General features: G+C 34.2%; 2 protein-coding genes across 4 annotated transcripts in view; one reads left to right on the plus strand and one right to left on the minus strand.

Annotated features, from left to right (window-relative positions):
* Positions 1 to 27,636, plus strand: part of LOC117108845 (IgGFc-binding protein-like) — an 87,028-nt gene that overhangs the window by 3,548 nt on the left and 55,844 nt on the right. The window contains exons 6-16 of the mRNA XM_033251014.1: positions 445 to 600; positions 920 to 1,073; positions 2,214 to 2,393; positions 3,694 to 3,902; positions 4,282 to 4,477; positions 4,773 to 5,141; positions 8,076 to 8,204; positions 9,410 to 9,591; positions 22,624 to 22,878; positions 24,901 to 25,048; positions 26,433 to 26,612. Coding sequence (XP_033106905.1) covers positions 445 to 600; positions 920 to 1,073; positions 2,214 to 2,393; positions 3,694 to 3,902; positions 4,282 to 4,477; positions 4,773 to 5,141; positions 8,076 to 8,204; positions 9,410 to 9,591; positions 22,624 to 22,878; positions 24,901 to 25,048; positions 26,433 to 26,612 — 2,158 coding nt within the window. The remainder of the gene's footprint in view (positions 1 to 444; positions 601 to 919; positions 1,074 to 2,213; positions 2,394 to 3,693; positions 3,903 to 4,281; positions 4,478 to 4,772; positions 5,142 to 8,075; positions 8,205 to 9,409; positions 9,592 to 22,623; positions 22,879 to 24,900; positions 25,049 to 26,432; positions 26,613 to 27,636) is intronic.
* LOC117108829 lies at positions 9,680 to 26,450 on the minus strand. 3 transcript variants are annotated; one of them, XM_033250983.1, is made up of 4 exons: positions 26,427 to 26,450; positions 17,740 to 17,931; positions 14,872 to 15,127; positions 9,680 to 14,225 (listed from the first exon to the last, which is right to left on the minus strand). In XM_033250983.1, exons 2-4 carry the CDS (start codon positions 17,745 to 17,747, stop codon positions 12,963 to 12,965), a joined length of 1,527 nt encoding a protein of 508 aa, XP_033106874.1. In that variant the 5' UTR covers positions 17,748 to 17,931; positions 26,427 to 26,450; the 3' UTR covers positions 9,680 to 12,962. The 3 variants fall into 3 exon arrangements, with proteins under 3 accessions (XP_033106874.1, XP_033106873.1, XP_033106872.1); XM_033250982.1 differs by lacking the exon at positions 26,427 to 26,450 and adding an exon at positions 20,626 to 20,914; XM_033250981.1 differs by lacking the exon at positions 26,427 to 26,450 and adding an exon at positions 20,476 to 20,613.

The following is a 27,636-nucleotide window of genomic DNA, read 5'->3' on the forward strand; positions in this document are numbered from 1 at the left end:
CTGTTGTCATGATTGTCAACTTCACTGTCTGCAATCTGTAAAGTTGAAGAGTTGTTATTGGAATTGAACCCATGACCTTGGGATTGGAAGGCAGGCACTTGTGTTTTCAAGTACTAAATCTGCCAATGTTTTCCTGTCTTGGATAAGACTCTTATTTTTACCTTGTCCTTCCAATGAGATGTTAAGCTGGAGTACAACAATGATTCTGTCAATGAAATTGTCATAGAAGATATTTTATTAAGGCATACTGTACCTACCAATCTATAACATGCCAAGTCCACTTTTTGTACATTTCTATTGAGTTACTCATTGACAAACAGTTGTTTTAAGAAACAAGATTGCTAATTACACAGAATTGATATATAATTTTTTTTTATAAAGCATTATAAAAAAGTTCTATCATATTACATTATTTATCTTGCATGGTTGCATTTTTACCTCTAGGTTCTAGAAACAGATTTTGGCTTACAAGTAACGTGGGATGGATCTAGAAATGTTGAGGTCAAAGTTCCCTCAACCTTCTTCAATTGCACACTGGGATTGTGTGGTACTTATGACAAGAACAGCACCAATGACCTAACCACACAAGATGGAGAGATAGTAAGTATAAGATTTAATAATGTATAACAAGTTTCTCTCTGTGAAAGGGAAGTGAGGATGATTATGTAAGATTTATATTTAATACACCTAAGCAGGTTCTGCAAAAGAAAAATGGGCATATGTAGGTTGCTTGCTGATAGACTACCAACATAAACTTTGACTTCTGTAATTTAGGATGAAGTTAGAACATATTTAATTTATGTTTCAAATAAGATAAATATAGCCGGGTACATAAAAACACAATTCAGACAATTATTTTCTTCCTGCAACCACTATACTATACATTGACCCCATTTCTTTTTTCTATACTTCCACATAGATTGAAAGCCCAGCTTTATTCGGCAACAGTTGGATAACCAATCCTGTCGAATGTCCCACACGTCAGACAATTGAGGATGACTCATATTCTCCGTGTAACGATTCCTCGTCACTAGAACCTGAAAGCAGGTGTAGTCTCATAGGAGATACTGAAGGTAAGAAACAAACGTTACACAATGCAGATATATCTACACATAAGTGGAACATAGGAAATGGAATGAAATGATTTTAACCCTGGCCAGCATTCTTAGACATGCTGGTGTTAGCATAGCATAGCTCAGGTAGCTAAGAAGCATGGAGATCCTTTTAAAACTTTGATCCTTGGTTTAGTTCCTTTGATGCTTTACTTGTGGTTCAACTGGAGGGCTGAAAGACAAGGTACAATAGTGCATTCCTAATGATGACCTAATTAATGTCAAGATATTGAATCCCAACACGATGGTGTGCATTTCAATACTTGGAGTATGTATTATACTTTCTAGTAGTGCATAGTCTTTCAGATATTATTTAATTTGTCAGTCTTTTGTGCAATTTAGCCCATTTGCATGTCAGAAATGCAGCACATTCTTTGAAGAAGAGCAGAGGGTTTCCTCCTGTTCTATTGCCCAATTTACTACTGAAAGGATCCTATTATAAATAAGTCTTTTCAGCGCAAGACAAACTTCATTTCAACTCACTCATATTCTGTCATTTATAATGGGTGAATCAGTATTGGCAATATCAGGTCTATATTTTTTCAATTTTTTCTAAGTGATTATATTAATAGAAATAAAAATAATAATATAATACTTTGCCGCTGTTTTGTATTTTGTTTTTTTTACGCGAGGGCCCCATGATTGTCAGCTAATCGCTGTTTTGGGTTACCCTCAGTAAATAAAGTTTAATAAAAATAAAATAAAATAAAAATTATTCTGTCTATTTTGTGATTGCTTTTCTTGATAAACCGACTAACTGCCAGCACGTGACTGTGCCCACGCCCAAGCGCCGTCCTCATTCCTTTGTCCTTGGTCACTGAGCAATGACCACACCCGATGATTGTTGAATAAAGTGCTAGGAGAGTTTGGAGCTTTCATAGCGAAGACGTCAAGAGCTTGGATGCTTTTGCTTAGATTATATTTGTTAGAGATATAAATACTTAACCTAAATAAACTGAAAATGTTCCATAAGGGAAAACCCCATATAAAAAAATAGAACCAACCATCCAAAATGAATGAACTTACCGGAACGAGGGTTTCAGTTGTGTATTATATATTGTTGTATTTTCATATTTCTTTCCTATTTTTTGCTTTTTACAGAGGTTTTTCAGAATTGTTCCAACGTTGTTGATTCTGTGCCATTTGTTGCGGATTGCATTTATGACAGCTGTGGTACTTACAATGACGAGGAATCCCTCTGTCAAAATCTAGCTGGCTACTATCAAGCTTGTGTTGACAGAGGTCATAGACCATTTAAATGGAGGGATGAAGATCTCTGTAGTAAGTACTGCGTAGCCCTTTTAATCGCGTGTCCTTAGTCTTTTGCGATTTTGCGATAAAACCACAATCACGAACAATTTTAAATGATACTTGTGTCTTGATACTTGTCCCATAGCTAATATAAAACTGATATTCCCTCAAAGATTTTGTGCAAACATTCTTGCTTCTTTGTGCAGTATTTTTTAAATCATTGTAAACATTGTAAAAGTTAAATGCAGTATTATATGAATGACTAATTGTAACAGTGAAGGTCTATTTCCCCAGCTGAGCATATGTCTAGGCCTAGTTCTACCTTAAGGTTGAATAAAAATTGCAGTTTACGGATATTCCCATTAGTTGATAAATAACTATTACAATTTTGTTTATAAAAACATATCAATGTTAGGCCTACATTTTCTGCAAGATTTTAAACAATAACATGTCGCTTTAAAAAACCTTGGTCAAGCCTCCACACTGCAGGCAAACTGGAGTAGCTGAAGTAGGCCTGCCTAAGCTAAGCTAGGAATCGGGAGGGTAAGAGATTGCTAAAAAAATTTGGAAAACCCATCAAAATCGAGAGCTCTAGCTATAATATAGGCTGAAAAAACATAATGGTAGGTTTCTGCATCATGTTAAAAACGATTGGAAATCGTAAAATCTCAAAAATAAAAAGACACGAAATATTTCAAAATTTAAAATTGCAAAAATATAGTGCTGCAAAAAAAAAGGGCTGTACAGTGTTTCTGATTTGTGATTACTTACCTGGATGAATGGATATTTATATCTTGCTTATAAGCAAGATTCCTAATGGTACTATCCCACATAAAATGATGGTCTAACCTAGGTGTATTTTTATACAGTAACTGTACTAGAATTGATGAGATGTTAATAATGATGGTTAATTCAATCTTGAAATCATCATCGTATGTTCTTACCATGGAAGAATTAGTTTACACTAACTTTGCCTAAATGAACACTAATTTGCATTAGTGTTTAGTATGCTTTTACGGCTTTTGTGCAAAAAGCTCAATCAAAGCTGCTGTTTACATCATATCACAAGGCAAATGATTGCTTTCAGGCCTGTGAGTATTCAGACCGTTTTTCTGCCAAATAATAGCTGCTCTTTCAAGGATTTTTAAATATAATTTTAATTGTTTTGGTAGTTAGAAAAGATTGTCTGTGATGACATCATTGCCACAAGTCCTGTTCCTAAAATAAAGAGTTTATATTTACAATGTTCGTAATTTTGAGATGTTGCTGTAATTGCATATCATTGTTATAAATATTATCAGATATTATTATTGTATAATTTCTTCTGAAGACCTGAATTGTCCAGATGGATCTGTGTATTCTGATTGCGTTAAGGATTCAACAACGTGCTATGATGCCATTACGGGAACACCAAGTGAAGGCCCTTCGAATGAGCCTTGTCGCGAGGGTTGCCAGTGCGATGAAGATCTGTTTCAGGATGGGGATGACTGCGTGCCCAGAGAGGAATGTGGCTGTGTAAATGATGGCTTATATTATTCGGTAAGCACAAATTACAAGTCAACCAGTGGGACACAAATGCCTGCCACTATGTTTTTTTTTTAACACTTCAGAAGGATTTTATTATTATTTTTGCATTGTATTCATACAATTCCGTGGAGAATGCAGTGTGGAGAGGCAGTGCAATTAATCATTTTAGTGAAACACCATTCAGTCAGCCATTGACAATCAGCTGACAGAGTCATGTCATTAAAGTCCACAAAGAACAGAATGGATTCATCGGCCGATGGTCCTATGACCATTGGTCAACACAGTGTACGCCTGACTTTACTCATTAAGAACCATATGATTTTTATTTTTAGTCTGTAGATAGAAAAATTATATTATTAATGCACCTTCTAAATTGATGCATTTCTTATAGATTGGTGATGCTTTTTCGAATGAAAACTGTTCAATGTTATGCGAATGCCAAAGGGGTGGGTCAGTGACCTGTGAACCCCAAACTTGCCATGAGAGTGCTACATGTGTTCTGGATAGCGGCCGCTACCGGTGCCGGTGTTTGGAAGGTTACACAGGCAATGGATTGACATGTACTCCATCAGTTTGCGAGGGAGAAGGTAATAATACTGTCCAGACTATCAAATTTTGAAAAACTGTTGTATGACCATATATGGTCATGATGAACCCATATATGGTCATGATGAACTCATATATGGTCATGATGAATCCATATATGGTCATGATGTAAGTTGTCATGACCCTGGTAAAGCACAAATAACCTTATTATTATTTTTTTTTATGTCTTAACATAAATGAAATTTGATATTATACAAACACTAAAGTTCAGTATTGTTTATGATACTATGTTCAGTGGAACTTTTAAGTGTTATTATGATTTACTTTTTCTTACAGCTATTGAACAGGTTTCGTGCACGGGACCTGAGTGTAGTACCGGCTGCTTTGAGTCCCCTAACTTCCCGAACCCTTACAATAGCTCTTACAACATGTTGTACTTTGTCACCTACCAAGGTGCCTCGAACCTGTTCTTCCGATGCAACCCACTGTTTGAAATTGAAAAATACCGTGACGCTTTGTTTTTCGGTCCGGGTAACGATCCACCAACCTTGAATGATTTGAATGAGGGCATTGCATATCCAATCCAGCTGTTTGATGGTGATACCGCGCCAAAAGACTTTTCAGTAGAAGGGGATTCTGCTTGGTTTTTATTTAGTACTGATAGATTTGTAGAGCTAAGTGGATGGCGTTGTTGCTGGGTTGCAGGTAAACATAATACCATTATTATTTTTATATATTCTACATTGCTTCTATATATTGTTGTAATTTGTATAAAAGAAAGGAACTTTTCTTTTTATAGGACGACTTTCTTTTTTAGAAGGGCACTGTACTCAAAAGCTAATTTTCACATGATCATTAGTAAACAACAAGGTCACTTTACAGGGGTCTTTGAGGAACTGTCCTTGCAGAGTGAATGAAGTGTTTATGAAACCTTTTTATTGAAACCTACCCAGATATTTTATAGATAACATAATTAATTGATTTTTGTATTTATTATGTTTTGAAGCTCTGTCCACAGAAGTTTGCATATGACAAATATAGGTTGCTCATAAGGGAAATGGTAAAATATATTGCCCTGAGGTGATGTGGAAACGTAGCATATCTTGCTGCGGGTGTGAGGGAAGATAGGATAGGTCTCCACATCACCGAGGGGCTATATATTTCACTGTTTCCCAAATCTAGAGTAGTCAATATTTGTTTTATATACCTCATACATAGATTCTACAAGACCTAAAAAAGTAATGAAAATAGTACACACCAAGTAGGCCTAAGGCTTACTTCCTAGGTCTAGGCAATCAAAGGGCCAATCTCTGTCAGAGTCATAGAGGTCGCGTCTGCCATTTGTGTCATAAATTACATAGCAATGCAGCCTAGAGATTGCAAAAAAAGTAGTAGGGTCATAGTACTTTCTATTGCCCGCTTCTTATCCAATCAGATGCCCGGAATCTATGTATGTGGTATAAAATGTGCAAGATACCCACATATGGATGTGATAATAAGACATATGAATAAAACATACAATCACAATTTGACATACGTCAAATCATTGTTTTAACCCAAATTAAGAAAACATAACGTTTGCTGTTTCCATTTTAAAGTAACAATACTGTCGACGATAATAGTAATTAATGAGAGCAGCATGGTTAAACAGCTGGTAGCTACTGTGTGTGCACTGAACTGTGAAAATCCTATCAAATCCTTGGTTCAATTCCTTTGCTGCCCTCATTGTGTTGCAGCTAGAGTGCTCACTGCTGTTAGAAGAGATGTTTTAAGCCATTGGTCCTGCCAAGGCAGTTCAACAAAAGGACGCACATCTCTGCTCTCGAACATAGCGTGTGCATACAGTCCTTTGATATTTACTTTGGGATCGACAATTCGACACTAGTTGCGAATACAGTTGTCAATTATTAGTCTATGCGTACCATACGTTTTATGGTGTTATTGCTACTTTATTAATTTTGGATACTTCGCAATGTCTGTTACATCTGATTTCTTTTGACACAAGCTTGTTAAATGCTTCTATAAACTGCAATTTGATTTTGTGAAAATTGACCAACAAAATGATATTTTTTTATGAAATATCATGTTCTTATAACACTAAACTGTGATTTTGACAATGTTGGACTAATGCTGCGTTCATTAGAACTTGTGAAAACTGATTTCACAACTTGTAACATGCAATTACACAAGAAGAATGCATTCATTTGATGAACGCTAAAATGGCTGCTGTCACTCTTGCAATGTGTTCGAAAATAAAACATACAAAAAAACTTTTTTTTAAATCTGAAATAATATTACTTAAACAAATTGCAATAAATATGTTGGGTTGCAAATAAAACATACAAACAACACCCTTTCTTTATTTGAAATAATATTACTTATTAAACAAATTGCAATAAATACCTATGCTCGTTGTGCATAGTTTGTGTTACATCCGCCATTTTCCACACTACTTGTGCAAATTGAGGAAGAAAATTCTACTCGAGTTCACAACTTGTGTTTACAAGTTCACCAACGAGATGAACGCGTTTCACAAGTTGTGAACTGGGAAACACCGACTTCACAAGTTCTAATGAACGCAGCATAAGGTGCCACAAACGAACATTATAATAGATACAGAAAATTTATTCATTTTTTTCTGCAAAGTAAGTCTCATGAGCAACAATACACCACAACATCTGTAAAATTAATGTTGAAATAATGAATATAATTTCGGTTTAATATTAGTGAAAAGTATCATTAGGCCTTTGCAATCACCGCACAACACGCAATTATCATGGCAACTAACATGCTAACTATTTCGAAACACGCTGATGGTTAAATATGGTCTGATTGCTATGGGTTTTGTGACGTTCAGCTTGTAGGGACGCGCGGCCTGTAGAATGTTCATGCCTGAGTTATAACCTTCGATGTCCTGAGATGTGCAACCTTTTGTTGAGTTGCCTTTGGTCTGCTTGCAAAATAGCCTACATGCATCCTAAATTAAAGACATAACTAGTAAACCTCTTCGGAAAATAACAGGAGGTTGTCTGCCCAATTCACCACCAGAAAGACTCCATTGGTCTTTGGACTTTTGTGGGTTTTCCTTGGTGTTTTTACATCAATGAAAAATAACCAATACCAGAGTTGAAATTTAGAAATTATAAAAAAAAGTATTACTCTAGGATATCCTGATATTAGGTTGTTCACCTTATGCTAAGAGTGCAAGAATATTAAATTATAAGAGCATATTGTTCCCAAGCGGAGACAGAACGACTGCTTTTGTCCTAATGAAACTTAATGTAGACAGTTTTCAAGGATGAAATTCGATCAAAATAAACAACTGCCAGAAATGAAAATGAAACTGATATAAAAATAGTACATTAAAACTGGGTTAGAGTAATGTGAATGTTTTTGTCACCCATCATTTTTCTTATAATGAGGTGACTATTTTTAGGAGAGTGGAGAATTTGTTCTTATGAGTTATTACACATGAAGCCTTATGTTTGGCTTGTTATGGATTTTAGATGCATTCAAGATACAAATTTGTTATGATTATCACAATATATATATATATATATATATATATATATATATATATATATAAATTATAATATATAAGTATATACAATAATAAGTATTTTTTTATTCTTTATCAAGATGACCCATGTGCCAGTTTTCCTTGTGAAAATGGCGGAGAATGTAAGAAGCTTGATTATGTAGTGGATTCTGATGACGAATACATTTGCATCTGCCCTCTTGGCTTCACAGGAGAAGAGTGTGAAACTGGTGAGAGAAATATTCTCATTTACACAGTTCAGATGTACTGTCTGTGAATAAATCCTAAAAGACAATTTAATTTTCAAACAATTGCGGTGGCATATCTACAAGAGGGGGCCCCGAATTCAAAAAATTCTTCTCCCCCACAGGCTCCCGCACTGGAAATTTGTTGAGCAGAGGAATTATGCGCAGCGGAAACGGACGGTTTGGTTTCCCAAACTTGAGTTCTGGGTTTCAGTCCCTCGCTATGCATTTTGCTTGTGTCCTTGAGCAACGCACTTTATCTGCATTGCTTCTCTCCAATCAGGAGTATAAGTGGGTATCTAAGGAGGTTGCAAAATGTGCTGATATATTTCATGCAGCAAACTATGGGATTTCCACCATAGGCATTGTTCCAATGCCTGGGGTAATAATGTGGAAAAGCGCTCTGAGACGTAGTTGTACAGTATAGAGTGCTAAAAACCTACATATTTTTATATTCTTATGCTCAAGTAGTTAAAAATCTCCTGGAATAAGATTAATTTGCCAGCTAATTCCTCTTACTTTATCATTGAACCCCTGAACTTACTCATTCCCCAGCCCCAAATTGGTTCCCCTTCCACATGTCAATACTCTTAGATACACAACTGAATATTTCATCGATCCCTAAATTTATTTTGAATTAATTAGTTATTTAATAATGTGCAGGCAGTGTTATTAGGCTTTAAACTGTCAATCAAAAGATGAGTTTGAGACTTAGACAAATTGCTTAGTGCCCTTGAGCAAGACACTTTATAATATTAAATAATTTAAATGAAGCATTAGGTCCAGCAAGGCCTTAATGTGCATCACATTATTACATTTGGAGAGAGCAGCTTATTTCAGTTGGCTAAACTGGAGGTTACTACTGTGTGTGCGCTGAACCGTGGTGAAATACAAGTTACATTGGCATACCGTCTTTCGGATGAGACGCTTAAGCTGTTTTTCCAATCTGCATTTACGGCCCATGTGCATGTTAAAGAACACAGTACACTCTTTGGAAAAGAGTAGATGATTGTCTCCCAGTGTACTGCCCAATCACCACCAGAAAGACCCCACTTGAGATAAGACTTCATCTAGACTTTAATAGGCTATCCTTGGTGTTTACACCGAATAAGTCCAATCCAATCCAATGTATTGTAGTGGTTCTATGAAATGTCGAAAATACAATTCTATATTTTCTGTTTTATATTTAGCACAAGGCATTTGTACAGTATTTGGTGAGTATCATTACACAACATTTGATGGCAAAGAATTTGACTACATGGGAGATTGTGAGTATGTGTTGTCTGTAAGTGTCAACCAATCAGAATCAAGCTTTAGAATTCTTCTCAACAACCAAGACTCAAGATCTCTTGAAATCCAAGTCTATGATTTAGTAAGTTTTAACATGTTTTTGTATGTAGCTGTTATTTCTGTCAAGCTGATTTGTTCATAGATATATTTACAATAGTCAAATATAAAAAAATCTAGTCAAAAATACAACATAAACCATAAATTTCTCACATAAAAGGGTCACATATCTTATCAACCAAATCATAATGAAAGGAGGCCTTTCAACACACATTTCAGTGCCCAAGCTTTGGAATCAGTTACCAAAGGATGTAGTGAATTGCACATCACAATTTAAATCAGGTCTAAAAAGCCGTCTTTTTATTAAGAATTAAAGCACTTAAAGACTTAATTGTAATTTGCGATATACAAACTGATTATTATTATTATTTATTATTAACTTCCAATGAAACTTTGATTAAAAATAAAAATCCTTAAATTCATAATTAGCCAGTAAGGGTCTATGACTATAAAATATTGAGGAACTATATTATTATAAAAAATAGTTAGAAAAAGAAAATGTATTCGATCTTTATCTTTAAACTAACGCTTTGTTTTCTTTTTATAAAAGAACTTTAAGTTTATTTAACCTTTTAATTAAAGCATATGGTTGACAAGTATGGTAGTTATTGTTTGTTGTGGCTTAAGGTGCAGTTTTGATGACCATTCCCTACTATGTATACTTATACTAGCACTGTTGTACGAACCTGGGATATATATTTTTTAAGCATTTAGATTTTTAAAATCAAACCAGTGGCAGTGATTGGCTGTAGTGCATTCATTGATATAATACTACAGTAGTTTATTACGAATAATGTTTGCTCAAGCATTGAAATTCTTTTTAATAATTTCCTATCTTTCTAAATAAAACATCCTTAAAAACCATTAGGGGTGCGGAAATTGGTTCCTGTGACCTTGACAGTAAACAAACAGGTGACTTAGTTCAAAGGAAGAGATTATGATTTATGATAACATAATTCAGTGACATGAAATTGACCTGAGTGGATCCATTGTGATCCTAGACCTAAAATCTATCTGACTTGATATGAGCATAATGATGTCATATCACACCCATAAACAGTGGTATATGTAGGAGCCTTAAAATGAGGGACTTATGGGGGTTCAAATTTGATGGGGGGGAATGATGATTAGGTGAGTTGGAATAGCACTGGCTCACAAAACAAAGTGTTATTCTGGGTGGTGGGGGGGGAGTGAGTAAATGTTAAGCGTGTGCACTCGCGCACACCTTTCTAGATACGCTACTGCCCATATACACTGTAGGCACATCTTGGGTATTTTTAACTAATCATGACAATATTGTGGAGAGAGTATACCACATTAATCGGAATATCACATTATCAAACTTCCTTTAATGTTTGCATTGTCAGTATATTAAAAAAAAAACATAAATTTAGTTTTAAATTAGAAAGTGGTGAGGGAGGGTTCCCTTCATAATACATTGTCAAAGAAAGATTAACACGTTGACTGTCAGACCTTGTTTTTCATAGGTTATTTCTCTTGTGCCAGAACAAGTACAAACATATTTTTTTGAAATTCTATCTAGTCAAATATCATCAAAATGGTGTGTCTCATAAATTGACTGGAGAATATTATGAAACGAGTAAACTTGTTGCTGGCATTCGGACAGCATTTTTTATTGTCTCTGCCAAGTGCAAGTTTTCTCGTCCGCTTTTTGCATGGGTTGCTATAAGTTCAGAGGGCGCCCCCACTCGTGCAATCAAGTGTACTGCTGATAACACAACAAACATACATCCGTTATTTGTACGTTATCGTCTAAGTATATCTTCCCCGAACTACCAGTCGTTAAGTCTGTTTTTCTTCAATGCATAACAAAGAAGTAAAAACGTTAGAATATTACCTCGATTTTGACGAGTAAAGTCGTGCCTAGCGCCCTCAGCAACACCCAATGTCTTTGGCAGCCAACGTGTTAAGAATATTTAATTGCTTATCTATTTTTTGGGGTCGCTACGGTCTAATCTGAGAGCTAACATCACAAACATGACTGAAAACATAGGAATTTAAATATAAATACAAAGGATTTTATAGAACAATAAATGTATTTACACATTCACTTATAAGACTTATGTGGTTTAGGATGTTTTTATATGTTGCACTGTAATGGAAAAATCTATTATTTTCAAGGTAAGTTCCAGTCAGTGTACTTTGGCATATACTGTAATATTTTATCCAGCTATCTCATTCATGGACTACCGACATCATTATTTATAATTTAGGAAAAAATATCAAATCTTTTTTAAATATATGTAATTGTTAAACTTTGAACATTGGATAATTTTCAATGTACTGTAGCTATAAATTATTTGTTAAATTTGTCAAACTACCTAATTATTGACTGTAAAAAAACGTGCCTTATTAATGATTCTTACAAAATGTAAATTTAAAGCTATAAGATAATAAACAAGATAAACAATATACACTATATAAGCATTGTAGTGTAATATGTAATAATTATTTGCATTCTTCAAACTAACAATAAATCAATCAATCAATCAATTACACCATTTATATGGCGCCATTCTGACATTCTACTGGTATGATAATATATTAGTTAATACTGAGGGGTCATTCACTATTTATCAACAATTTTACAAGTGTACAAACAGTATGCCAGTGGGAAGATGTAGACAAACTTGTATACTTTTACATATGCATGAAAATGTTGATTCATTATGCAATATTTAAAATAATAGATTACAATAATTTTAGTTGACTTCACCAAAAATAAGGTATTGGAATTATTAGCCAACAATCCCATCGCCTGTAAGTTGGAACGAAGAGTTCCTGTTGGACGATTGTTTTAAAATAGATAATAAATAAAATAACTTCACCAAAAAAAAAAATCACAATTTTTTATATATACTTTCAGAGGGGAAGGGGGTACCAAAAAAGAGTACAGTTTTTACACTTGAGAAAATATTGATAAATTTGTGAATGACCCCTAAAACACGATTCCTACTAATCGGGCCCCCCCCCCCCCTTTCTGTCGGGGACCTCGGTTCTTCCATTGGGCAAATCCTAGTGCCACCACTGAACGAGCATACGCGGTTCTACCATTGCGAGCATTGCTCCTCTAACTGGAGATAAATTAAGACTATTTTTATTTAAACTTCAAGATTTTAAATGATTTTTAATAAATTTTACAATTTGCAAGTATAATCTAGTGGTTAACAAACAGCTTTAGGATGGTGTGTAGTCATAGCCAATCAAAAAACATCTCAGCTTGATCATTACACTACATTTTTTAGTAGATGTGCAAGTTTCCCAGGAAAGTTTCCATGGAATATCTTGCTAATAATTCCAATACCTTATAGGAGTCCTCTTAAAGCATATGTAAAGCAGACAGAATTTTGTAGGGTGTTCTTAAGTATGGAGCCCTTACTTGAGTAGGAACTTAATATTACATTCATCTGTGTAAGTTCGCTGTTCAGGTGCTGATGCTATCTGGCATGTTTTTGAGTCTGATCTATTTGTTGATAGTATGCTCTTGCTAAACTCAGGAAGAGGCCTTATTGTATGAAACTTATCATAGTGACCTGTATCAAGCGATTCATATATCTCATTTTCATGGCTCACAAAGTCTTTTGTCGTATCCCCAGTTCCAATTTCTGCATAGATATTATAATCATCCAAAGTCTTGGAAATAACTGATTCTTCTTGGCCACCACAATCATAGTCACCACTGGAATTCTCAACTTGCTCATACTTATCGTTAATATCCTCATAGATAGTACAGTTATCTACATAGTTTTCCTCAAGTACAAAATAAGCTGGAGCGTCTACCGGGCATTTCTTTGGCAAATTATCCAGCTTCTGAACACTGCTCTCAACATGATTCTCGCATTCTGAATCTATCGCGGAAGTGTGTTTTTTTAGAGAGTCTGAATTATGTCCAGGCTGCATCTTGTTAGAAACAACATCGGGTAAATGTTCGTAATAGTTAGTGTTAACGGGAGAAATTTCATCATTGTAAGTATCCAATGCGCTATCTCTCTGTCCACTCACATTGTTCAATTCAACATATATTGGATCGGTGTTGCTGTTATCTGCGGTGTTTTTATTATCAACATTGTCGTCACGATATGGTCGTTTGTAAATGTAACAACCAAACATTATCAGTATTAAGAGGCACAATGTGCCTCCGACAATCAATACCATCACATACACAGGTATTGATTTCCGGTATATATTCCCGCTTTTTCCGACTTTCCATGGGGTAGGTGTGTGACCATGGTTTTCCGTCAGAATTTTAGTTGACGGTAAAGAATTGCTGGTCGAGGTTCTGTAACTTGTGTTGTCATTGATGTCAATTTCAGTTGATGGTAGAGTCTCAATATATGGTAAAGTCACACTATCTTTACCAATGTCATTTTGGGAAAAACAGGTAATATTTGTATTATTCATCATTTGTGATGGTTTAGTTATTGTTAACATTGAATTTGTGGATGTTATTAGGTCTTGTTCTGTATGATGAATCAGGTAGCTTGGAGTAATTGACCATCCAATACTTAAAAAGGGGTTTGCATCGACAGTGCATGAGAAGATATTTTTAGACATCCTGGTTAGTGTAACTTCAGGCTTGTAAACAACATTTAATGTACCAAATGTACAGTTTTGATCAGAAACATAACACTCTAAAACCTGTCCTTCATCTGCTCTTAATGGTTGATACGATACTTGGTACTTTCTGTTAAATATGGTACTTTTTCCTGAAACATCTACTCCATTTCTGCGTATGATTGGTTTCTCCGTTGGTTGATTATCATCAGTGCAGACAGCTAGGTCTTGTGTTTCTTTCCAAATTTTTTTTTTCGGGTGGCATAGTGGTGGCTCCAATCCATATGAATCAAGAATTATTGATAAAAATAATGGAATACCCAGAATTGCAGGCGTTAGGCTGTTGAGGTGAAGAAGACGTGTGTTAGAAAAGGCAAATAAAATTAGTAGATAGTTGCATAGGCTGGTTTTGTCAGGAGGAGGGGGATGCTAAATTGTGAATGCAGAACTAACTACCTATTCCTGTGAGAACATTATGGTCATTTATTTCATCTACTTGGCACAGCTTGTGCAAGAGAGCTCCTACCTAATCCCTTTTATGGTATAATTCCCTTCCTCATAGACAGTAGTCTATAGATATTGCAGTGCTAATTTACTTTAAGGGATTTTTTGGCATTGGTTATGAATTTGTAGCTTTGTAGTGAAGATACTTGCCTCTTCACCCCCCCCCCCCCCCCCCCCCCCACCCCCCACCCCCCAGCACCCCCCCTCCCCCATAACACTCTAAAACCTGTCCTTCATCTGCTCTTAATGGTTGATACGATACTTGGTACTTTCTGTTAAATATGGTACTTTTTCCTGAAACATCTACTCCATTTCTGCGTATGATTGGTTTCTCCGTTGGTTGATTATCATCAGTGCAGACAGCTAGGTCTTGTGTTTCTTTCCAAATTTTTTTTTTCGGGTGGCATAGTGGTGGCTCCAATCCATATGAATCAAGAATTATTGATAAAAATAATGGAATACCCAGAATTGCAGGCGTTAGGCTGTTGAGGTGAAGAAGACGTGTGTTAGAAAAGGCAAATAAAATTAGTAGATAGTTGCATAGGCTGGTTTTGTGAGGAGGAGGGGGATGCAAAATTGTGAATGCAGAACTAACTCCCTATTCCTGTGAGAACATTATGGTCATTTATTTCACCTACTTGGCACAGCTTGTGCAAGAGGGCTCCTACCTATTTCCTTTTATGGTATAATTCCCTTCCTCATAGACAGTAGTCTATAGATATCAGTGCTAATTTACTTTAAGGGATTTTTTGGCATTGGTTATGAATTTGTAGCTTTGTAGTGAAGATACTTGCCTCTTCACCCCCCCCCCCCCCCCCCCCCCCCCCCCCCCCTTCCACCCCAAATCACATCACAGAGAATTTTCTCTCAATCGCTTTAAAGAACAAACCATCCATTGCAAATTTTAAATCTAATCTCAAGAAATCTTTGGTCTCTATATATGGTGAGTAATCGCATCTTGAATCTTGGATCAAAATCTTGAATCGCCTACTTGCATCCATACAGTATATCTATATTCATTTATTGATTTATTGATTTATGTATTTATTTACTATTTGTATTACTATTATAATTGTTATCAGTACAAATTTTTATTGTATATATATTTTTTAATTATAACGTTGTACATGGAGGTCAGCCTTAAAGTTATTTGAACTTATTTGACCTTCATCCACACACATGTTTATTTTAATCTTATTTAAGTAATTTTGCCTATATTGTATGTTTAACTGTATATGATTTGATGTGTGTGGAAAATTAAATAAACAGAGTTTTCTGCATTCATTTTCTGCATATAAAACCTTAAAGTATACAGTATAAGAGGTGAGCATTTCATTGCATATAAATATCAAATATATGAATATGGCTGATTTCAATCATCAATATTATAATGCCAAAATTAGGTCATGTTTTGCTTGGTGAAACTTTTTTTTTATACCTTTACGAACATATTTTTTTAATAGATCGTCATAGAAGGGGTGGAAAAAAGTAAAAATAAAATGTTGTTTTCTTATTTAGCTAATGGTTGTGCAAAAAACATCCAGATAGAGGAGAAAAAAAATGTATTAGTGAATGTAAACAGTGTAGTAATGGGATGGTTATATGCTTTAAATTTATATAATTAGGAAGAAATATACCTATCTTATTTTTGGAGATTTCAAGGCAACAGCAGGCGTAATAAAAATAAAGAAAAACATTTATTATTTTTTGAAATTTCTATTTTTTTCATGGCGTTGGGTGCAATAATTGACCAAAAATAAAATTTTATTTTTATTCGAAATCATCATTATGGGCGGGCAACCGGTTCACCAAACAATGTATAAAAAAGTCCCTAGTATTAATGAAAAATTTAATGAGTCTTATAAAGCACATCATATCAATGCCTCTATGGAGTTCATATACTCCCAGTCATTTGATTAAACACCTATGCAACACATAGACAGGTCCTTGGGGAGTGATACAAAACAAATCGACTAATCTTGATTTAAAGATCAGTAGAGATAACCTAAAATTCAAACATGATGTATAACTATCAGATTTTCATATTATTAAATCCAGGCTACGGAGGAAACAATTTTTTTTTTTCTAAGACACAAAAAGGTGTTGGAACCACTTTATTTTTTATGGTATTTTTTAGGTTCCTTCCTTATGTAGCTCCTTGAGCACTTACTGTATTGTAAATATTACAGTATTATTATTTTATTTATTTATTTCTGCCATATACATGATTGCAAACAAAATTGCGAACCAATAAAAACAAGGCAAGGAAAGACTACACAGGTGTATGCACGTTGGTCAACCCATAACAGTACAGATATAAATTATTATTATTATTATTATTATTATTATTATTATTATTATTATTATTATTATTATTATTATTAATATTATTATTATTATTATTATTTATAATATTATTATTATTGTTATTATTATTATTATTGTTATTATTATTTATAATATTATTATTGTTATTGTTATTATTATTATTATTATTATTATTATTGTTATTATTGTTTATTATTATTATTATTGTTATTATTATTATTATTTATAATATTATTATTGTTATTGTTATTATTATTATTGTTATTGTTATTATTATTATTATTATTATTATTATTATTATTATTCCACCTTTTCCCCCAGTTTTTAAATGTTCAAAAATCTATAACCATTCCAGAGTTTTTCATCAAACACTCTTTTTGTGTTTTATAAAAATCAGTTGTACAATATCAAAGTTTGTTTTTTAACCTCTGGAATCTGGCTTTGAAGCAGCTCAAGAAAGAACACTTCCTACTGAATTTTTATGCAGTTTGAATAAAAAATAAAATAAAATACTTGGGCGGATGCAGGATTTGGCAGTAGGGGTGTGTGAGAGTCCACACGATCTCATGCCCACCATTGCTGGGGCTGAGGTGCAAACATTTTTAGAATATGGACCTTTATAATCGAAGCGATATCATGTTCGTATCAACAATACAATACAAAAATGTCTCTTAATACAATTAGGGGGTGCAATCGCACCGTTGCACCTTCTCCCCCTCCCCTGCATCCGCCCCAGAAATACAGTCAAACGCATTATAATACTTACATTTTCATGATAGTCTGATGATAAACAGATCTGTCTGCCAAATGAAAGTAACTCCGGTTTCACAATAGTTCACTGTTTGCCTCATTCCAAGGATATTACCAATAAGCTTTGACTGTTTTCCTGTTTGCCTGGTCAATGATACACGAAGAAATCTGATCACTCCTCAACGTAAAGGTAGAATCTTGCTGAAATCTGTTCAGATAAGATGTTCCAAATAAAAATTTATTAATCTTAAAACCCAGATACGTTTTTTTTGGCACATACCATATTAAAAATGATGCATATATAAATATTTTTCAAATATTACTTTCATATGATAATGTATGTTTACTGATTTCCCGTATGGCATATTTTACAAGCATGAATAAAAGATTATTATTGCACATAATGAAAATGCTGGTATACTGTATGGATGAACTTGAAGCATGTTTTAATTACTCAAATTCAAGGTTTATAAGTGTATTTTTTAAAACAGCATTTTTAATCTGGATCATGCTTTAGAAAATTTATCATGCCCAGGACCCTAGCTTTTGATTAGCTGTGATGATTGTCTACATCTCTAAGCAATATTCCCTAATTTATGCATTATTACTTTATGGTAATTTTATTTATAAATAACAATGGACACAGCTGATGAATCAATGATGATAATCATACAAGCTATTATATTTTAGAAGGGATGCAGGCTAAATATTACACTGCATATATATTTCTGTTGATATACCATCTCCTTCACTTGGACGAATTAGGCCAGATAAAAAAAATTATTAGTATCTCGTCCCCTTGCGTATCCTTTTCTCTGCCTCACCAATTTCTTTCTTTTTTTTAATTTCCTTTATTTAACGAAATGTACGTAAATCTGGCTAACTCGCGTCAGTAAAATTCCTCTTTTGATCGATTGTGGTTGGCGATACATATGGTATGAATCATGTCTTGTGCTTCTTTTATTTGCTTTCGATGTGTCTACTTGGTAAAAGTGAGAAAGTAATAGCTGTTTCCCATCGACCATCTTAAATTTTTAAGATGTGAGAAAAAAAAGTGCCCTCATTCTTGTTTTTCCAAAATATTATAATGAAAAACTATTTTTTATTTTTAGTTGGCCTTAGCTAAATTCATTTTATAATAAAAGGCGCCCGTTATAAAGCTTGCTTGCTGTAGCATCCCTTTTTCTACTATATTTAAATGTTCTGGGGCCGGATTTATCAAACTAGAAATTAGTTCAATCTTAAGTCAAATTTATCACTATTGCCTTAACTTAAAAATTGCTTAAAATTAGAAGTCTATATGATGATTTTAAGCTAAGATTTTGCTAAGATGGTTTAATAAATCAGCTTTAGATATTTGCTTAGGGACTTCTAAACATTTGCTAAGCTGAAATTGATAAAGCCCGGGCCTGATACATATCTGTTACAGTATTTAGTTTTGTGTTAATGTGGAAATAAACTTGAATTGAATTGAATTCAAATCATGCTTAAAGTCAGTGCATTATATACCCAAGACTGTGAGGACTTGTGCAACACCCCAGTGACAAATAAACTCACTTTCCCCTACCCACCCCCCCAACTCACATTTTAGATGTGTATAATGAGGGAGTGTTACCGGCCTTTGTGCCTGTGTGATGTCTGTCTTATTAAAGTCTGTTCTTTTTTTTGACAAGTTTGTGTGATGTGCCCATGAGCATGATGATGTCATGTTCCTCCCAAATATGGGCATATCACATTCACATAAAATTTGATAGTTTTACATGGATATTATAGGTGAAGCACGCTTTTCTTGCATGGTTGCTACTGTATGTTACTGGTAATAATTGTATTGTGTATACTGTTCAGTATAAATGAACATAAAGTACCATTGGCATATAGAGATGGACTGTAGGTCCAATGACTCCCGGAGGTTGGGATGGCCTCCCACACTTCCGCAAGCAAGTAAGAGCCTCCCAGAAAATACCCCATCTCCCATAAATCCTTAATTTTGTATGTGTTTACTACATTTATCAATTGTCTTGCGGAAGTCTGTGCCTACTGTATGTTTGTCGCCATGCGCAGCTAAATATAATTAAATCTGTTCAGATTGCTCATTTAACCAAATCTCCTGGAACCCCTGAAATTGGCAAAGTGAACCATGACTATCAAATATTAATTGTTTACAAAAAAAGATAATTTATTGGAACGAGAAAAACTGTGTAATACTTGCAGAAATTGACAATGTTGATAAGGAATCATGATGAAATCAATAAAAAAGCATGTAAAAAGATAATGTAAAATAATAAAGAAAAAGGGGAAAACATTACCCTGGTGATGTTTAAAATGTACTTTTGCTTGTATAAAATAGTATTACTAGGCTTAGCTAGATTTGAATGGAGTGGAGTGGAGTTGAATGGCTTAGTAATTAAGGTACTTGTCTCCTAATCCCAGAATCCTGGGTTCAATTCCTGTCATGGCAGGACTTATTCACACAACTAAAACAACTCCACTCCCTAGGCCTATAACAGAGACTTGGTTGATTAAGCATCATTTCATTCTGTAAATGAACTGACTGTTAAAGGAGAAAGGAGCAATTGCATCTGTGTGTGTTAGATGTGAAGGAAATAAAATAATAAAAAAATTAATAAATCTTAATGAAAATTGTAAGTATAATTATTCAGCGTAGGCTGCCTTTTGGGATTACTACCGAACTACATAAATAATAAGTAATATAGTCAGTGTGTATAGTAACATGCTGTAAACATAGGCTTACCTTCAAGTGTAACTCCACTATTCAATTGTTCGCTTGCCCTTGGGACTGTTAATATCAGAATAACAATCCAACCAATGCCCAATAAAAAAATGGATGTGTTACTCATAGTCATAACACAGTAAAAGCATTCAAAAGGCCTTCCTCACTCACCTTGTATTGTTTTTGTTGGGATGGTAAAGCACTTAACCAGTGCTATGATGTGATTCTGTATGGGTTTGATTTCTTCTCAAATAGTTGTATAGATCCACTGTAATTGATTCCCAATCTGTTTATCTCCGTATATCATCACTTGGACACTGGTTGATGTTCAAGTTTTGCTTTGACCTCTTTGAAGTCTCTTTGACCTCTTAAAAGTTTCTGCATTCATATTTGATCCCTTAATACCATCTTAATACTAAAGAAAATTGTTTAAATTCCATTCTCATGATCGAATCTTCATTACTAGGCAGTGTTGGTTCTAGATATTTTCTGACTGGGAGTGGAAGGTGGTACCAAAAATTTGACAGGGATCCGAATCATTAGGCTGCCCAGAGCCTCAACCGGGTCCTCATAATAAATTCCCTGTTGAGATTATATGAGATTTTAAATTATTTCCCTGTATTTCAAATAGATTCATTGTAGTAAGTTTGTTTATTACGGACGATCCAAATATATGACGAATATGATTTCAAAATTCTAAAATTTGTATGCCACACGTATAAGATGATCCCTGATTTCTGATCGTAACGCGAGTATATATGGTAATTTTTCTTCCAAATGTTACCATAATTAACATCAATTATATATTTGAAAAACATGCAATAATTAATTATTTAATCAGTCCAGTAGGAGGAACAGAGGGCACCATGGTCTTTGACAAATGACTTTAGTAAGACCGTCTAAGTGATTAAGCTGGCTTTATTCGAGGATTTAAGACTCATTTAAGACTGTTTTATAGCAATCCACTTTTGAGTTGCTTTTAGCATTTTCTCAGCAGATGTATCAGCTGTCAAAGTGAAAGATATAATTAGGTGTCACATGAATTAGAGTAATATACTGTAGTTGTTGCAACATAATCAGACCATTGGTCACATGGCACTAATAAACCATCATTTGACAGCTAATAAATATGCTCTGACCCCAATATGTGTTCCCAACATATTGGGAAAATGTAAAATCTGACAATATTTTGATTGTCTGTCAAATAATCATAAATAGTCAATATGACAATAATGAGTTAATTATGATTATTATTTGTAATGAGTACTGAATGCAGTTTGTTAATATTAACATTTTTCCTCATTTTATTCCAGTCCTGTGTAAGAACAGGCTTCAAATAGTAAGCAAACATTTGAAATGTTGTTGTGGTTGTTAAAATTATTATTATTAAAATCATCATTGCTGTAACTGTCACAGTGGCATTCATTATTGATACTTGCTACAAAAAATATTGCAACCTTTTTATTGTCACCTTCATTGTTGTTATTATTATTGTTGTTTTTGGGCAATTCGAGTGGCTGAGTGGTAAGGCAAGCATGAGCAGATTTAAGGGAGGCCCGGGCTTCCCCCACACCCCGTTTTGGAAGGTTAAAAAAAGAAAAAAGCTAAAAAAAAAGAAAGTAAAATAAAAGAAAAGATTTATCACCCAAAAGGTTATTTTTGGGTGTCTAGAACACACAAAATTTGCAGGGGCATGCCCTCGAACCACCTAGAGTATCATTATCTCGATCGGCCGCACTTTTAATCTTCTTTCGGCCCCCACTTTTGGACATTTCTGGATCCGCATATGTCAGGGGCGCCACTAACTAAAGCCTTACATTGGCGCTGGTTCCAGCCGCCCCTCGCCTAGGATGTGGTCGGTAGAAGCAAGTCTTCTCGGATAAATACTTAAAATGGAGGTCCATTGTATACATCTGGCTCGTGTGCACTTTAAAGAACCCATTGCATCTTTCAGAAGAGTAGGGGGTTGCCCTGATATTATGGTTAATTTCAGCCCCTGTCATTGTAGAATGATATGAACATACTGTATACCTACCATAAGTGCCTTTTTAAGGTGACTATGTAGTCACAGACCACACCCATACACAATTCAGCATAAGACACTTTAATATAAATATTATATAAATATATATTATATAATATAATTGTTTTATTTTTTTCCACAACCAGGTTATTGAGATGAATGCAGAAAAATACTTGGAAGTAAATGAATTAGCAGTATCACCACCCTACTTAAATCCAAATGTCACCATCACGCTAAGTGGTGACAACCTTGTTGTCACCACCTCCTTTGGGCTTGAGGTCAGATGGAATGGTGACACCAATGTGGAGATAAGACTGCCTCAAGGTATTCCAAGTGAGGGCTTATGTGGAAGTTTCAACAGTTCACAATCATATGGATTCACCCTTCCAAATGGAATGACAGTAAGTAAAAGATGTTTGATTACAGTAACTCAAATCATATATGGGGCTTGTCATGCCGAAACCAGAATCGGTGACCAAAACACGAACATTGTTTTTTTAATATTTGCAATATTCTCTAAATTGTAAGCTTTTAAAATGATGGGTAATTACTGGAATTGACTTACTATTGCCAAAGTTATAAGTAAACCGCTGTTGTTTAAGTGCTGTTACAGGTTTATATACACATTATGCAGTCTCCAGTCATAAGTTTGTATGTGTGGTAATATTCCTCAACTTTAGTGGTATTTTTAGTTATTTAATGTTGTTAAAATTTTTGTCTTGATTATCATTATTTTTATCAATATTTATTTAGTCAAATATTTTCTTTTGTTTTTTTACTTTCATCTTCCTTTATTTCAAAAGTTTTCTATCATTATAGGTAGTGAACTTTTGATAATCACAAAATGAAGGCATTAGGGAATTTACGATAACGAATACGTCATCATTATCGTTATTCGTGCCTAATACATTCTTTACTATATGTTGTATGAGCTGAATGTGATCCCTCATTCATGCAAAGATATGAATCATTTACGTTGTGACAAATATGCTACTGTAGGGGAAGGGTTGTCTAAAAATTTGATGACGTAACCGTATTCGTTATCTTTTTCGTAAGCTTGCGAAAACTTCATATTTACAACAGTTTGGCATTAGTATCAAAGAGTATAAATGGAACAAGAGAGCCAACTACGCTCTGTAAAAAACGTCACCCCCTAGTTACGAAGGAAGTCGCCATCATCGTTATATAGTGCGCCCACTATGTATGTGCTCACATAAAGTGCGCCTGCTTCAATGGTATGATGATAAAGAAAAACAAGGATATCTACCATCCTCTACGAATGTATTTTACCATGTGGAAAACAGAAATGTAAATAAACAAACCATGTGTGGTGCATTACTGGGTAATCCATTAGTAGCGGGCATCCTACACTGGCTGTGTATGGTGTAGCATTTTTTTTACGCTCTCAATTGCGTAGTTGGCTCTCTTGTTCTATTTATACTCTGATAGTATTGACAATCTAAAGCGCTGTACAGACTATCACATTATGACCATATATTGGCAAATCATGACCATATATAGGCACATCATGACTATATATGGGCACATCATGACCATATATAGGCACATCATGACTATATTGGCACATCATGACTATATATGGGCACATCATGACCATATATATGCACATCATGACCATATATTGGCTCATCGTGACCATATATTGTTTATTTATTTATTCAACTTTCTTTTATGAGGGTAGCTCTTACAGCGATGCTGACTCAAAGAGGCCCTCATAACAAATACAAAACATGCAGTATAACAAAACAAATACAGTAATACATGTAAAATATATAAAGCAAAATTATAAAATAGATTTTCGTTACAATTTTTAAAAAACAATTGCATAAACAAGATATAAAATTTCAATTTTATTCATGACTATATATGGGCACATCATAACCATATATGGGCATACAATAGTTTTTTGTTAAAGATTTGATAATCTGGACAGAGCTTTATGTTTATATGCAGTTATTTGATATGACCTAAATATTAACCTCAGTGTAAGTAATAAAAATGATAGTAAAAACTGACAAGGTTTATTTGGTGAATGGTAATCTTAAAATTTTATGTTTCACTGTAAAAGATTAAACTATATTTCTTTAACCTTGAACTACTTTTGGAATATTAACTACAGATCTACTAAATATATGTAAATATTGCTAATTGTTGGAAAAAATATACATAATAAAATGTATATAACAATAATAAACTAAAACGAAAAAATCAAACCATCTTTGGATGAACACCTTAAATGATGTTGAAAACTTTAGAAAGTAGGCCAGCATGAGAAGTAAATGAAAACATATTGTACAACAAATAAGCAAGGCAGCCCAGGCAGAGAAAGTCAGTTGATTGTTGCCCGCCTTCACAAAAATATAAATAATTTTCACAATGCTCTTTGCTTTTTTTTTCTTAAGACTTCAAATCCAACTGAATTTGGGAATAGTTGGAATGTGGATCCTGAAAATTGCGAGTCACAAGTTATGCCAACACAGGATGCATGTGAGGATAACTCAACTTTAGCAGCGGCTGAGAAAGACTGCTCAATAATCACTGATTACAACGGTATGTGTTTTTGTGACCTTTCTCTTTCCAAAATGTGACCTTGATACATGAATAAACATATAATTTTATGACTAGATATTGTTTGGTGCTCTAGTTTTATATTCTTGTTATCTTTTACTTATTACTGTATATGTTGCTAACACTTGAACAACTGCCAGTAGAAATGTAATTTCTGGGTTTTTCAGACAATATAATTATCTTGAATCTGGAATCATTCAAGACAAAATAAAAGCACCAAAATATTTACAACCTGTTCTATCGCCTCCTGTACTATATTCGTCTCCTGTTTCACCAACTGTATCAGCTATTCAAATACTACCTGTACCACAGTCTGTACAGCCTTTCACCAAAACCACCATTTATGGGCGTTAAGCCACATTTACACTAGACACGATTACGACACAATACAGATCGATACAGATGCGCGCAGTGTTGAAGAATACAAACTACGCGTTGATTTGTTGTGTCGTAAACGTGTCTAGTGTACATGTGTCTTAACTAGTCCAAGAATTAAAATAGCACCCATTTCCATCTCTGAGGTTCTTTGTTTTGAGCCTGTTGCAATTGTTAATTGATAAAAAAGAAAAAAAAAAAAGACAAAGACAACCCCAAAAAAACTCAATAAAACATACCTTAGTAGTCCATATACCCTGTTCTGTCTCCCTGTTGTTACGCCTCTAATACCATTTTTATATTGTATATGTCTAATTTCATGAATACTTACCTGGATAAACCAACTAATTGCCATAGTTCCTGAAATAAAACACCCTTTCGAATAAAATAGAACAGTCCTACCCCAGGCGCCACATACAAACCATCTCCTTGTTCCCTAGAAATCCAATTGATCGCAAAGAGGGTAGGAAGGGAGGGAATGCTGTACGGGTAAGTATCTCACTCATAGATTTGTGTAATTTACAGTTCAATATGTTTACTTTATTTATTTATTTATTTACAACAATATTTTGAGTGAGCGATCCTTACATAATAAATCTGATGTTCAGGGGCCCACTTAAATACAAAAATATAAAAGTATGTAAAAATAAAGCCAATCTATCAATTTAGTCATAAAATTTAAAACTTCAAACATTAAAATACTAAAAAAATAAAATAAGAAAAAGAAAGCAAAAGAAAGAAAACAGACAAAACAGACAAAGAAAAAAACAAACATACACTCACACCCCACCCAAACCAACACAGGAAAAAAACCTAAGAAAAAGGGGAATATAAATCCTTGTTTAAAATGTGTTGCTTGATGTGCTTTTTAAAGGTGTTGTATGCAGGTATGGTGGTGATGGTAAGTGGGAGGGTATTCCAGAATGAAGGAGCTTGGTAACTGAAAAATGATTTTTGAACTAGTTGTGACTTTCTTATTTCATACCTTTAGGACCCTTCTCTGGATGCCATGATGTTATTGATCCTGCGTTTTATTTTGCAAGTTGTGTCCTTGAGGTGTGTGCCAACTTTGAACGTGAAAATAAAGCGTGTCAAATCATAACGCAGTATGCCTCCCGATGCCAAGCTTCTGCAGTTGTTATTGAACCCTGGAGGAGAGAAAACTTCTGCTGTATGTATTTATATATAGAGTATTTTACTTCTACATTTTTTAATCGTCTAGTGGTAATTCAGAAGTATGTACCTCATGAGATTCAGATAACTTAGGCAAGAATTTTTTGATAAATTATTTAGCAAACCGACCGCCCACCAATAATGATGATTTCAAATAAAAAGGAAATTTCATTTTGGGCCAATTAGGGCACTTGCCAGCATGAAAAAATGGAAATTTCAGAAAAAAATTTTTTCTTTATTTTTACTATGCCCACCGCTGCCTTTAAATCTCCAAAAATAAGATATGTATATTTAATTCTAATTATATAAATTTAGAGCACCTAACCATCGTATTCCTCCATCTGGATGTTTTTTGGCAAAAATGTGTATGAAAAAAAAGTTTTTTTTCATTTTGTGTCCACCCTCAGCTAACAATCTGTAAAAAAATATGTTTGCGAAACAAGGTATAAAAATGTCTCGGGCCTTATCATCAACAAATACAATTATTTTCCAATATTAGATTTATTTATAGATACATTGTGTGTCCTATTAAAACAAACTGCATGTCTCCCTCCAATTAAAGCCCACTTCTAGGACCGGGGTTTGCATTTTTTTTTTCAGCTTTAGTCTCAAATTAGAATAATAAAAATAAAAGACATTTGTTGGTTTCGGACCACAGAAAAGTGATCTTTAGTTGGAGATGGTCCTAATTGCGGTCCTAATAATGGTGTCTTTAATTAGAGGGGGAGACTCGATGTGCATTTTACTTTTGTCCTGGAGCAAGGCACTTTATCTGCATTGCTTCCCTCCACTCAGGAGTATAAATGGGTACGTGGTGGAGTAGCCTGCTACTGCGCCAATATGGCAGCCAACACTTAAGCATTGAACCCAGTGACCAGGAAAAACAATGCACTTTGTAACTTAAAGGAAAAGCGCTATATGAATACCAAATAACAAAAAAATTATGAAAATTTATTTGAATGTTAATAAGTAAGGTCATTCATTGAATAGGTGAAGATACACTTCATTAATTTTTAACGTAT

Source organism: Anneissia japonica, unplaced genomic scaffold, assembly GCF_011630105.1.
Source record: "Anneissia japonica isolate Jap-2015-1 unplaced genomic scaffold, ASM1163010v1 scaffold6417_len956965_cov193, whole genome shotgun sequence".
Taxonomy (NCBI): Eukaryota; Metazoa; Echinodermata; class Crinoidea; order Comatulida; family Comatulidae; genus Anneissia; species Anneissia japonica.